Genomic DNA, 14,126 nt, shown 5'->3' with positions numbered 1-14,126 from the left:
AACTCTTTAGATAATATTGCTAATAATAAAAGTAATAAATAAAAATTAACGAGTCAAAAGAAAACAACTAAAAAGACAAATATAAAAAAAATCAGTCTCCTACGATTAGGGCTGTCCAAACTGCTCGCCGTTCGTTCGTTGTTCGCTCGAAAATTGCTCAAAAAATGTTTGTTCGATTTCGGCTCGGTTTGGAAGTGAGCCGTTTGGCTCGGTTCGGTTTAAAAGCAATCCAAGCACGAGCAAAGCCTCGCTCGGTTTGGTTCGGTTTGTTTTGCTCGAATTATTTTTTATTTATTAGTTTTATATATAAAAGTATACTATTTTTTTTAAGTTTTTAAAATATCCCTATTGTGTGTTGAATTCAAGGTTCAAATTTAAACCATATTAACTCGTTTTATATATGTTTTGTTGTTAACTATGAGTTTTATACATTTTAAAGGTGAAAGTTTAGACAATTTAGAGTTGAAAGTCTTGAATTAATGATATTTTAAAGTTTTGTAAATTTAAAATTGGAAACTTTGTACGATGTCAAGCAAAACCAAACCGAACCAAGCCGCTCGGTTTCAAAACCAAACCAAGTTCAAGCATAAAGATGTCGCTCGTTTATTTAAATTCAATCCGCTCGGTTCGGCTCGCTTTCAAACCAAACCAAGTATGAGCATGCCCGCGTTCGGTTCGGTTCGGTTCGTGAACAGACCTACGATATCTTTTATGGTGTGTGATAACTGACAAACATAAAAAGAGATACGTTTAGCATAACCTTCTAAATAATTAAAATTTAATTTTATTTACTTTATTATTATTATTTATTATTATTTGTCACTTATTTTCTGTTTAACGGTAAAATGAATGACTACATGTTAATCTTCTACTTGTTTCTTTCACTCTAAAGCTATAGATTGAGACAAGTGGAATATGTTTGTTGTGCTTTTCCGGTTAAACAGCATAAAAGATTAACAAAATTTATATTTCGTTCCAAAAAGAGGCAAACAATTTAGAAGTGACAACTTGCATCACCTTTACATGCACATGCAATTAATATTTTTTTAATAGTTAAATCTTTATAGTTCTAGTGTTTATTTGATTAAACAAATATTTTTAATGCTTGATAAACGTCTATTTTCCATCGAGCCACTGAAAGGGATATTAATATATACATTCAAAACCCGACAAGTTTAATCCAAACCATCCAACTACCACGACCCATGTCTAGTCTTCTATTATTTCCTATATGATAATTACATATTTTAAATATGAATTTTGATGTAACTTTAATCTTGGCCATTTTACTTGGTAACATTGTGGTTGTATCTCATGGGTTTTGTATAGAAGTGTGCATGTGTTGGTTTTGTTTGGTTTGATATTGGGTTAAAACTGAATCAAATACCGAAATGACAATTTTTGAATTTTGAAACCGTTTGTTTCGGTTTTCTCAGTTTATCATCTAGGCTTGAAAATTTTGGGTTGAAAGAAAAAAAAATGATAAAAGACAATGAATTTGGGTTTGAATTTGTTTGTCAATTAATAATTAATGATTTACGATATATTTAGCCATTTAGGTTGATATATTTTTATTAAGGTGTATATAAAACAATTATAATTTACTTAAATTAAAATAAAAAAATTATAAGTTTGGTTCGGTTTTTACGAAAACATACAACCAAACCGTTGATTTTATTTTCGTTTCGGTTATTTCAAGTTTTTTTCTTTTTGGTATGAAACATGTGTATATAATGTTTTTGGTATGAATGAATTTAAATAATACATCACTTATACAATTATACTTAGTCTTTGTGTTCGAATGCATTAAAAGTGCAAGGGAGGAGACATAAATTTTAATTAGTTTAGAGTTTGGACAAAGTGTTGTTGATGGCTATGGCGGCGCCACTCATGGCTACGTGACTTGTTTTTCTTGGTCTCAACTTCTCCACCTATTTAACGTCTATCAACCTCCCTCGCCCCCCCCCCCAATGGGCGTCTGCGTAATGGTGTTCAACACTCTTTGGTGACCTGGAAGATGTTGACATGACCATGATTGGCACCCCATAACTCATGGTTTTATGTTGTTAAATAATATTTATATAAATTTTTACAAATAAATTATAAATACATAATTCTGGCTCTTAGAAAACAAATCTCTCTACATATATATACAAACATGTTACAACAAGATACATAATGCATACAAAAATGACAAATAATTTCATGCTGTTCAATATGGTGACTAATATTCTTCCTTGGTGGAAAAAAATCACATTCAAGTGTATGATATATTTACACGTTGGTATACTTTGTTTTGTACTATATATATCATAAATCTATAATAGATACGTTTTTGTTTCTTATACACTTGTGTAGTATATATTGATTGCTATTTATGATTTGTCTAATATGATTATATATATATATCTTTTCTAAATGTCACGTTCATTAAGGTTTACTAGTCAAGTTTTAATTAGTTAGTAATTTATTAATATATTATATTAAAAATTTTGATGTTTATCTTGCAATCTCTTGATTTTTATGTAAAAAAAACGTGTTGCTAGTGCAGAATATATAAATTTTGAGAAGTTTATAACTATAGCATGATGTACAATTTTCGGGTTTAATCATAATATTGTTTCATTTATCTATGATTACATATACAACTTATAGGTAAATTGTATATTTGTTGGTTAGTTGAAAGATTTTTGGTTGACGGGTTTATATGTTGAATATGTTAACCCGAACATAACTCATATAGTTATTTGAGTTAAATACAGTCAACCCTGACATGAAAACACTTAAAATTGTGTCGTGCTTTGGGTTGACTAGTCAATGTTATGTAACGATGTTTGTTTACGAATATAAGTAATACCATTGATTTAGTAATAATAAATATAAACAACCAATACTTTCAGCTTGAATGGTTTTATTTTATAATTTAACTTTTTTTTTAGAAAAAAAATTGATTTTATATATCTTATCTTTAATTTTCAAATAGCAATCTTGATTTTATATATAGAAAACAAGAGCAGGAAAAATAGAAAAAAGAAGTTAGTGCCCGATACTCTCGTGAATCTCTTTAATAAAAAGTTACGATTAATTATTAATTGTTAATTCATAGTTAATAAAAGAAATTTTAAATTTAAGCCTATAAAAGTATATGGTAACTTTTTAAATAGTTATTAAAGTTTTAAACTTAAATGGATTAACTAGTCAACATATTCAAAAAAAATATTAAATTTTTAAACTTAAATGGATTAACTAGTCAATGCATTTATTCTTCTTTTACCCAATGAACACACAAGTCTTTACTACATATATAGAATTAAAATCCATTATTTTACCACCAAACCAGTGAACACATTTATTAATCGAGTCTTTTAATAAACGATTCGGGTTTAAATAATCCGTTAGAAAATAATCATTCGAAAAATCAACACCTTGATTACTTTTGATCCGAGTCGTGTTAGAAATTGTGGTTTCAATTAGAGGTGGGCATATAAATGGTCAGGTAGAAACCGATTAGAGAAAAATCAGTCTGGAACAAATTGAAACCGTATGTTCTTAATGGTTTGTAATTTCTCCATCAAAATCGGTTCGAAACCGATTAATTGAACCGAAACCGACCAAAAATCGGGAAAAAACAGTCAAAACCCGAACCGAAACCTATCGTAACCTGGTCAAATAACCGGTTTCAACCCGAAATAAAACCGAACATAAACCGATTTTGACTTTTGTTGACCAAAACAAATCGGTTTCAACCCAACCCAACTCAATTTTTAAGTTTTAGACTGATTTATGAATCCATTCGACTACATTGAAAATTTCAAATAAGTGTATAAATTATTAAATTAGATGCACTTTCATGGATTATTTCCAAATAATGTGTAAACTATGTCTAGTCTCTACCCACCCTAGTAATGAGTCATCACTCGTCTTCCCGTTGAATTAAAGACTCCGTAAATCGCGTAGTGAAGCAAGTGAAAAAAAAAGACGGTCCACGTTCCACAACTATTAAAATATACACCACAAAATATAATATTACGAAAATTCTAGAAGGACATAATGGTCAAATGTTATTTTCCATCAATGGCTCCACCTCCTTCATTCTCTCTTACATAAAAAATATAAATTAAAGTTATTGGTTATTATATAAGTAAATAAAAATAAGTGAAAATAAGCATATTTCAACAATTTACTTGGAATTTTATAAAACTTTTGTATTTTGAAATTGTGAAAAGAAAAATAAAATAGGTATAAGACTAGTTATAATAAAATAAAATCCAAATTAGAAAAATTTAATGAATGGTTTTAAAACTCTAGTTGTCGTTTTTAGTTTGATCTCCGACACTGGTAATTTAAGAGACATTTTGTGAATAAAAGGTCAAATGATTATTTCAAGACCTTTAACTTCTAAAAACGGGAATAAAGGTGTGATATTACTCTAGCATTCGCATACAACTTTAATTATTTGTTTGTTTCTCACGTAAAGTCATTTGCGTTTAATTTAAACACTATGAAATTAGCTTAACTTCAGAAAATAAAGGAACAACTGATGACGACGTGATAAGGGAGACACCTGTTGTTTCATTTGATCTACGTTCTATTCCTATCACATCATTTATGATAATGAGAGACTAGTCAAGTATGCGAAATTTACTAGTTGTATCATTGAACTAAACAAGTTTTATCTTATCACACTATCGTGTAATCGGACGAGTTGTCAAAGTTAAATATTTTTCCGTCAATGGCTCCTTGTATTGATTATCTTTTATGAGAGAAAAAATAGACGTTACACTCACGCCATAATATATGCACCTTCCAACTGAATAACCTCATTTTACTCTCTCTCTCACACACACACACACAAATACATACAACTACTCTATCTCTATATACATCATCTATACGGCGTGTTTGTTGAAAATTAATATTACTACTATTTAGGATTCACCTTCTACCCACCCCTGAACTATAGACGACTCTTTTAATCTTTCATTTCCATCAGTTTTCATAGAATTAATAATATTCACAGAAGAAGAAGAAGAAGAAGAAAAGTATTTGCAGGTTTTAACTCTTTCTTCATTTCTTCGCTTATAGGCAGAATAATAATCTGTTAACTGCTTGCTGTATAGATGAGTTTCTGTTCATGTTAATCGATTCATAATTGTTATATATACATATATATTATATTATATTATATTATGTCTACTCTTTTGTACAGGTTTGAATCTGGTGAAATGAGTGGTTTAGATAATTAGATGTAACATTTGTGCGGTTTATTTATTTAATAGCAAGTTTTAATTTCTGAATTATTATTGTTCGTCTTAATCGATTAATAATCTTATAATCAGTCATCGTTGTGTTGTTAGCTGGATTATAATTTATAAATATGTTTTAATCAATTTCATTTATGTCGGTGAATTTCGTTGTTTTGAAGAATAATTAATACTAATAATATCTGTATCAGTATTCATTCATTCTCTTCTTTTTTTTTTTTTTAGCTTTTTTATGCTTTTTGTGATTTGGATTTTAATGTGTTAGATTAGGAAAAAAATATTCATAATATTGTGTTTTCAGTTGAATCTAAAGTGTTTTAATTTCTGAATTATTGTTCGTGTTAGTCGATCCGTAACCAGTTGTTTAATCTTGTTGTTTTGAAGAAATATTATGTGTATGAGTTTTTTTTAACTTTTTTGTGATTAGGATTTTAATATGTTAGATCAGGAAAAAAATCTATTGCCATTTTTTTAGAAAAAAATGTGTATCGAATCTTATTTCTATACTGTATTTAGGCATACATCATTTATTACCGAAGTACAGATATCATATCCGTACCGTATTGAACAGGTACCGGTATTGGCATCCAATTTTTCATGATTTTGGTATATGGTTTTACTAATTTCCGGTATCTGTAGTTTTTAGTGTTATACTGATCTCATCCCGAGCTATAATTGTTGGCATGTTAGATTCGATATGCGCGTGTTCACATGGAATTATTCTCTGGATATTGTAGCAATTCTATTAAATTGGATTCCTTTCTTGCCAAGGATAAGTTATCTTTGTAATATTATCTAAAACATGAATTATGCAATGCCATTATTTGCGAGTACAATATTAATTTCGCGGGCATTGGCTCTTAAATGCCATTAACTATCAAGATTTCATTTTTTTTGAATTTTAAATCAGTATTTTAATTTTTATGGATTCAGGTTTTATGATGATTACAGTTAATGCTTAACTCTAGCGGTCAAGTGTAAAGCAATGGCTGTTGCTGGAATAAACAACGTTTCGGTGCTTGAATCTTCTTATTTTGGTAATCAAGAGAAACCCGTCACCCGTACATCTTTTATCCGGAAACTGTGGCGGGATCTTGACGATGAAACGAAAAACAAACAGACCAAAACGAAACAGACGAATGTTAATGACAATATTACAGGAGGCCGATGTTCATGTTCTTCAGAGGGCGGTGAAAGTGAGAATATGTCAACAATTACTAGTGAAGCTGAAAACGAGTGTCCTTTGAATCAGATCTCGGGCTTGCAGCCATCTCCTGCTATTGGTACGGCTGACAAAGAGCGTGTGAGACGAGTTTTTCGTGAGTGGGGAAGTAAGAATATTAATAGTAACGAGCGTGCATTGAATGTTTCACATACTAGTAATAATGATAATAATTGTTCGCGGGCTCGTTTGGTTTGTGATACTGAATCCTTGAGGGTGAGGACAGTGAGACAATGGTTAGAGTCAAACACTCAGCAAGCGGAAACGTGTGTATCTCCTATGGAGGAACAAGATGGATTAGGTGTCGGTCAAACGAGCGTTGGTGGACGAAAGTGTTTGCGTTTGTTATATGGTAGACATGCTCTTCTTGACTTGCTAAAAAGGTTTGAAGCGGAAAGGAAAAAAGAGATGCGGAGTTTGTTGGAAAGTCAACCCGTGTCAACTTTTGCTCATCGGAAACGAATTAAGGTTTGAACATTTTTGTGTATTTAGGCGTGTAAATGAACCGCAAGAACATGAACAAGGGCATGTTCGTTTATTTAGCATTAGCTGAACACAAACACGAACACGACCACACACATATAATCGAACATATTTTTTTTTCATGTTTGTTCATTAATTAACTGGGATGTGCATGTGTGCTCATGTTCTTCGGTTTAAACCTGAAGTAACAGTTTATGAATGTAAACAGGCATAAATGAATATAATTGACCAAACGTAAACGAACGAAATTAAGCGTACTTGACCAAACGTTCATCAACATAAATGAATGAACAGCGCGTGTATTAGTGTTTGTTTGTTTAATTACATGAACAAAAAAATTGTGTTTATGTTCGTTCATTTACTAAATAAACGAACATAAATGAACACCCCGCCGAACAGTTCATGAACGTTTGGTTCGTTTACTCTTATTTTTTTAATCTTTACACACAAAAATTGTGTGCATTGCATCTTTTCAAAGTTATTGAATTTGTTATATTATGTTTTTTATCTATAAACATATATCATTAGTTCGATAATTTGAGGCAACTTGTGATCCTGTTGTAGGCATTGCTCAAAGGTAGATTCTTGTTGAATCAAAGATTTGTTCAAGATGAAAAACCAACCTCTACCGCAGCACGTGAGTTGGGACATTTGAGGCAATCACAAACAGTTTCTGATTTGAGGTATATTATCTTTTCACTATTATATTAAACATCTGTCTGATATCAAGAGAATATTCTTCACTGTTTATCCAGTAAAGCATACCTTTTAATAATTATCAAGATTTCAACTTTTTTGGTTGTTATATTTCTAAACTATTAACATTCTGTTCATTATATTGGAATATAAAATGTCACTTTTGTAACGTTTGTTTGAAGCAGAAAAGGGTTCCTTTCCAGAGTGAACAGCCAAGAACAAGCTCATGATGGGCCTCACTCTGATACCGCGTCTATCAATAGCATGAAATATCAAGAAAATGAAGTACATGAAGATATTGTTAATGAATCTGCTACTTTTTCTGAAAATGACACAAAAAATCAAGAAAATCTAGTACATGAAGATATTGTTGATGAATCTGATACCTCATCCGAGAATGACACAAAATACCTAGAAAATCAGTTACTAGATGATACTGTTAATGATAATGAATCCGAGAGACAACAACCACTGCCACCACCACCAACACCGCAACCAACTGAACCGTGTCAAGAGTCTTTGGAGCTTAAAAGTCGGTACGAGTCGAATGTGGATGAACTTGAACTAGAAGTTGACCAGGCATTTGACCATCTAAGTGCATCAGAAACCGAAACGGATATATTGTCTTGGCAAGAAGAAATTGTGGAAGCGGAAGACAATGCGACTTTGACTAATATCGAGTCAACCCAAAGTCAAAATGCAAACTCGGTTGAGAATCAAGATGATTGGATGTACCAAGAAAATGTACATAATGGGTGGTATGATGATGATCATCCGGTGGTCACAACAGATGCATTTTTTATACACGATGATGATACTGATAACAATATTCGACATGAACTTCAACGACTCACGAGCCGGTATTTGACCATCTTATTAGTCTCTATAATCTAATAACAGTTTTTAATATTATTTATGCTTACAAACTTTTAACCTTGTAGGAGACGAGTTTCTAATCTTCTTCAAAGCGGTTTCCGTGTGAGACTCAACCAGGTTTTACAATCCTACCTGGCACGCCAACATCAAGCTTCTGAATCAGACGATGACTGGATGCTAGAGACCGAGCACCAAGAAGATGAAAATGATGAAGTTGATGAGAGTACAGAACTAGGTGACAGCTGGCAACACCCCGAAGTCACACAACAGTCCGCAACTGTAAGTTTAATTTAAATGATCTTATATAATAGATGCAAATATCGTATTTTATTTGTATATTTTTATAATTTTATTTTGATAATGCATAGGATTTGGAGATCATAAATGGTCTACGTATGGATATGGTTATGCTTCAAGAACGAATGAATAGCATGCAGAGCGCTCTTGAGACGTGCATGAAGATGCAACTCGAGCTGCAACGGTCAGTGCAACAAGAAGTTTCATTAGCCCTTAACCGGTCATCTAATTCAGGTTGGCATAATTATTAATATAATTAATCATAAATCAACTTATTCAATTTTTAATATTTTTTTATTTGATATTATATTTGTATTCAAAGTCTTCTCTCATTGTTGACCTTATTTTAGGTGAAGAAAGCTTGCAGTCTTGCTTCTTATGTTGTGACAGCGGGTCTGATTCTTCACCAAATAGGTATATTAGCGGGTTGGATCGGGTAATGGGTCAAGCGGGTTTTGACTAAACAAAACGGTTTGTTGTAAAAAAATATTATACTAATTTTCAAGGTCTATTGTGGTGACCCTATAAAGTCATAACAAACAATGTTTGTTTTCTCAAACTCAACCCCTTTGAATTGGTCATATATAAAATCAATGGAGCGAGTGATCTTCTAGATTTTGGGTGCCCCAAAAAGGTACTAAAAAAAGACCGTTATATATATATATTTTTTCCTAAGATCGACGCATATTATGATAACAATAAATGAATAAACAATAACAAAGCTATTGTGGCGATAATACAAAACAAAATTAAACGAATTCAGGGGCTCTCTTTTTGTTGCAGGCTTAAGTGCTTAATGTAGAAAAAATATATAAAAAGTTAAAAAAAAAATCGGGCCTTTCTTAATATCGGGCTTCACCAATATTTCTTTTTCTTTTTTTAATTATTTTTAAAATTTTATTTGACAATTTTTTGTTTGAAAAAGCAGGTGTGGACATGTGTACGTATGCGCAAACTGTGCAGAGAAGATTAACTGGTCAAAGGTAAAAGAAAGCGTGAGGCACCCGTAGAAAGGCTGAGGTGGACACAGAGAACACAACACTTGATATACCCTTACTAATACAATTATTATTATTATTATTATTATTATTATTATTATTATTATTAACTCCGGGGAAAAGAATAATTAGCAGGTCGAATGACAACAAGGCAGACATACGGATGGCGAGTTCATATCGGATAATTTTATTTATATTTATGAAGTTGACAAAGTGTCTTTTAAGGTTAATGTGCTGATTTAAAAAGATTAGAAGAATGGCTGCTTATGTGTTTTTAATGTGATGAGTAGTGGACAGTACCAGGCCTTAAAGCTTCCGTGTTATCAGTTTATTCGGTTCATTATTGTAACTCGCGTGTCGAATGTGGTGCTTTGCTGGACAACTTGAAATATGATTATTACAAACTCTTTTTGCAAACGTTTTAAAGTTCGACTAATGGCTTCTAAAAGGACCTAATCATCATTGCTTACATTTGTAGTTCATAATATTGCGAGTGAAACTACTTGATGTCTGCGAGTAGTATATGCAAGAGTTTTAACCCTCTCGTTAGTTTTGATTGTGTATACTGAGTTTTAACAAAAATTTTGGCTTGCTTTAACAAAAACGGGCCATCATAAAAATGTGTGTAACGCGACGCTCGTCTTTGAGATTTTTCTTTTAACAACGTTACATTGTGATAACAATAAACAAAAGTAAAGTCGTATATCAATTCTTCATAATTGACACTCTGTTATATCGTTCTTAAAACAATGTGGACCGTATGTACGACTACTTCGATTTTTTATCCCTGATTAAATGTGTAATGGGTTTAATGGACTATATTTTTTTTGGCTATATGTGTAATAGACTAATGGGCTTTATGAGCTATGTTTATAATTTTTTAAATTATATATATGTGGTATTGTGGTGGATGGGTTTTAAGAGTTTTTGAGCTATATTTATAATAAAGCTATATTTATATTATTATAAATATAAGGGTTTTTTTTTTTTTAATTTTCTCATTTTTTATTTTAATTTCACCCCCCCTTTTGCGGGAACGCCCCCAACGGTTTGCCCTTGTATCTGGTATTGTGATTAGTCTCCGTTGTAGATGGCAATGTCTGTGCGACCAATAATGGTAATACATGGGCTGATGAGCGAATCATTGCATCCTCGGTTTGCATTTATGCAAGAGTAATAGTAATATATTCTATTAGTCTCAACACTAAAACATCATCATATTAATAAGGACATCAAATTGAACCAAAACTATAATAATTTCATCTGAATAAATAATATTTTTCATAGACAATGAGATATTATTGCTGGGTATGTGCATAAGTTATAATAAAATGATTTGGGGCCTCCAGCCTTAATGAGAAGTCATGAATGTTCAAGTAACAAAGGAACTAGAAAGTTCTGCTTGGTTCGGTGTTGTGTCCGAACATATTAGTGTTTGCAAAAGTCAAAGTTTAAATTTGTCATTAATTCGTTAAATAAAATTTTATTATTCAAAAATGGTTGTTTATTGAATTACAACAATAAGCATACCAAGTAAATCTCACAAATAACAAAACTATTAATAGGATATGGAGAATGTGATATGTAAAAATCACAAAAACCTTATATTTATCCATGAAAATAGATAGACTGCTTCTAGATAGACCCCCGACACGAGTTTCTTTTATTGAATTACAAGAAACAAAAGTTTACCACTCTAAGGATGGACGGGGTGGGCTCTAAACATATGATGGTAACGAGGCAAAATGCATCATGCGTGGGTTGGTAATGGCGATTCCATGAAAGAATAAAGGCAAAAAGCATCACGTCGGGTTAGAGGATCGGAAAGAATTATGAAGATGGTCAGGACCCCGTGAATTTCGACACATACCCAAAATCCTTCCCGGAGTGGGGCTCGGAAATACCACCCTAATACTCGAGTGAGAATGTTTATTTTATACCATTTGACTACTCATATGTTTATTTTAAGGACTTTTATTTGCAACAAATCTAAAGTGATGGTTGTGAGAGAAAAAAAAGGTTAAGAGCTAGTTAATAATAATAATAATAATAATAATAATAATAATAATAATAATAATAATAATAATAATAATAATAGTTGTATTTTAATCTTTATCAGTCAACTTTTTTGAATTTTGATTTTCATTTATACAATAGTTTATCTTTTTACAATATTTTTCCCTTCAATGATTTGAAATAAAGATATGTTAAATCACATATATATAAAAGAATAGAACCAAAAGGAATATAATGTTAAATCATATATCTCACTGTCCAAACCAACGTACCTCTATAAAAATATTTGTTATCCCATCCTAAACCAATCACATATAATCCAATATCACATCTTACAAAAATATATAAATTTGTGTATTATTGTGATGGTCATAAAACACCTCTTATTGCCACCTATCATACTCTTATTAAGAAGAGGTATTTATTTGCTACTTTCATAGGATACAAATTTACAAGAGAGAGAGAATTTTAAAATATTTGTTTATATATTATTTTGTATTGTATTTAACATATTTGTTTATATATTATGTTAAAATTGAACTTTGTTAAAACTCTTGAGTTTAAGTTTGTTGAATGAAAACTATGCTTTTATATAAATCTGAATGAAATCTATAAAACTGTTAAAACTTAACACTGAAAGTTGTCTAAACCTTTTTTTCTCTAAAAGGAGTCAAACCAAACCGAGATAAAGCTATAATTTTTAACATGTTATTAAATCGAACCAACTGAAATCCGAACTAACCCCAACTACATTCAACCAACCCGTGAAAAATCCTACTGACATTGTAAACCCGGCTTACTTCTTTCATTGAGAAGATATAACTATAGGCTTATAGCATAAGCTTTATTATTTTAATCTTTACCTATACAATATATTGTACCATTTACTATATCTTTTGCTTATAATGTTTAGAAATAATTAATGACATGTTAAAATTTAAATCACATATAAAAGTATACAAGATGAATATGATGTCACTGTCCAAAGGCCAAACCAATGTATCCTGATGAAATATATGGTTATCAAATCCTAAACCATTCACATATTATTATATAGATCCAATTTCACATTTCACATCTTAAAAAAAAAGTACAAATTCATTTATAATTGTGAGTGGTGGTATAATATAACAAATCCTATTTCCAGCTGGCATATTCCTACTGGATAAGAGGTAGTAGGTTGCACAAACCGTACTACACCAAATAAATATTTGCATATATGTAAAATTACTTGTTTAGTAAATTTATTTGTATAAAATATTTAATTATAAAAATTATAATGGAATATGTTTTAAGGGTGAGTTTATTATCAAATGCTAAATTCTTGTGAGAACAAAAAAAAAATACATAAACCATTTAATTCTGTATCAGATTTATCGGTTCATAAATGGAGCGTGCAAATCGTAGCTCGGTTTTGATTTTACTCTTAATCATAACCATAAAAGCTAGCTTCAGTTTTGGTTACACGGTTATGAAGCTCGGTTCTGTTTAATCCCGAGTAAATAACCAAGCCAACTTAGACCTATAATTTGACTTAAATGAACATGGAAAAAGAACTAGTGACATCAATCGGGAATTGAAGCTACTTGGTCCATACGTTTCCTGAATCATGCAAGTATTTCGTTTCAACATTAACATAAATTACATAAACACATGCAATCATATTCATATGTACATATATTCATCTCAACGATAGCGTGTCGTAATTATATTCTTGGTGGTTGATAATTCGGTTCGTGGTGGTCTGGTTAACGACTAAGCTTTGCTCACTCCTAGTTCATATAGATGAATTATCCTACATAAAATACTTAAACTAGATGAATATAAATTATGAGTAGCTAAGAGTCTAAAACAAAAACAAATTTTGTTTTTTTTTCCCTTATTTTTATTTTAAAATAATTGAGTGAAAAAGAATAAAAACCGTCATCAGGGTGTGTTGTCTGCTGGTGTTTTGCTATTTGGTTGCTAGCTTCTTACTAGTATTTGGTTTTTAATAAAATTGGATAAAAAATAACTCTTATGTATTTAAAAAATTAAATAAAACCAAATTATCTCTAGAAGCTTTCATGTCTTACAAGTTTCAATCACTACATATTTATCTAGTATAATTAACTTACACGAAATGCAATTAAAATATTAAAAATTAGCAAACAAAAAAAAAAGACAAAAATTCACATAGTACATTTTTTACATGTCGTCACACGTGCCACTCTCCCACGTGCACCACTGCCAAAAATGTTTCCCGGCAAATTTGTCTACGTCACCTTTGGATAC

General features: G+C 30.9%; 1 protein-coding gene across 3 annotated transcripts; it reads left to right on the top strand.

The window, feature by feature from the left end:
• Positions 1 to 5,002: 5,002 nt before the first annotated feature.
• LOC143599094 (uncharacterized) lies at positions 5,003 to 9,890 on the top strand. 3 transcript variants are annotated; one of them, XM_077077139.1, is made up of 8 exons: positions 5,003 to 5,052; positions 6,198 to 6,954; positions 7,534 to 7,652; positions 7,851 to 8,525; positions 8,607 to 8,820; positions 8,910 to 9,072; positions 9,189 to 9,252; positions 9,767 to 9,890. In XM_077077139.1, exons 2-8 carry the CDS (start codon positions 6,250 to 6,252, stop codon positions 9,846 to 9,848), a joined length of 2,022 nt encoding a protein of 673 aa, XP_076933254.1. In that variant the 5' UTR covers positions 5,003 to 5,052; positions 6,198 to 6,249; the 3' UTR covers positions 9,849 to 9,890. The 3 variants fall into 3 exon arrangements, with proteins under 3 accessions (XP_076933254.1, XP_076933252.1, XP_076933253.1); XM_077077137.1 differs by having other exon boundaries at positions 9,764 to 9,865; XM_077077138.1 differs by lacking the exon at positions 5,003 to 5,052 and having other exon boundaries at positions 5,820 to 6,954; positions 9,764 to 9,865.
• Positions 9,891 to 14,126: the final 4,236 nt, after the last annotated feature.

Source organism: Bidens hawaiensis, unplaced genomic scaffold, assembly GCF_021521415.1.
Source record: "Bidens hawaiensis isolate Kalapana, Puna unplaced genomic scaffold, B.hawaiensis_p1.1 tig00051476_1, whole genome shotgun sequence".
Classification (NCBI taxonomy): domain Eukaryota; kingdom Viridiplantae; phylum Streptophyta; class Magnoliopsida; order Asterales; family Asteraceae; genus Bidens; species Bidens hawaiensis.
Note: the sequence above shows the minus strand (reverse complement) of the source record. Positions and strands in the feature narration are given on the sequence as shown.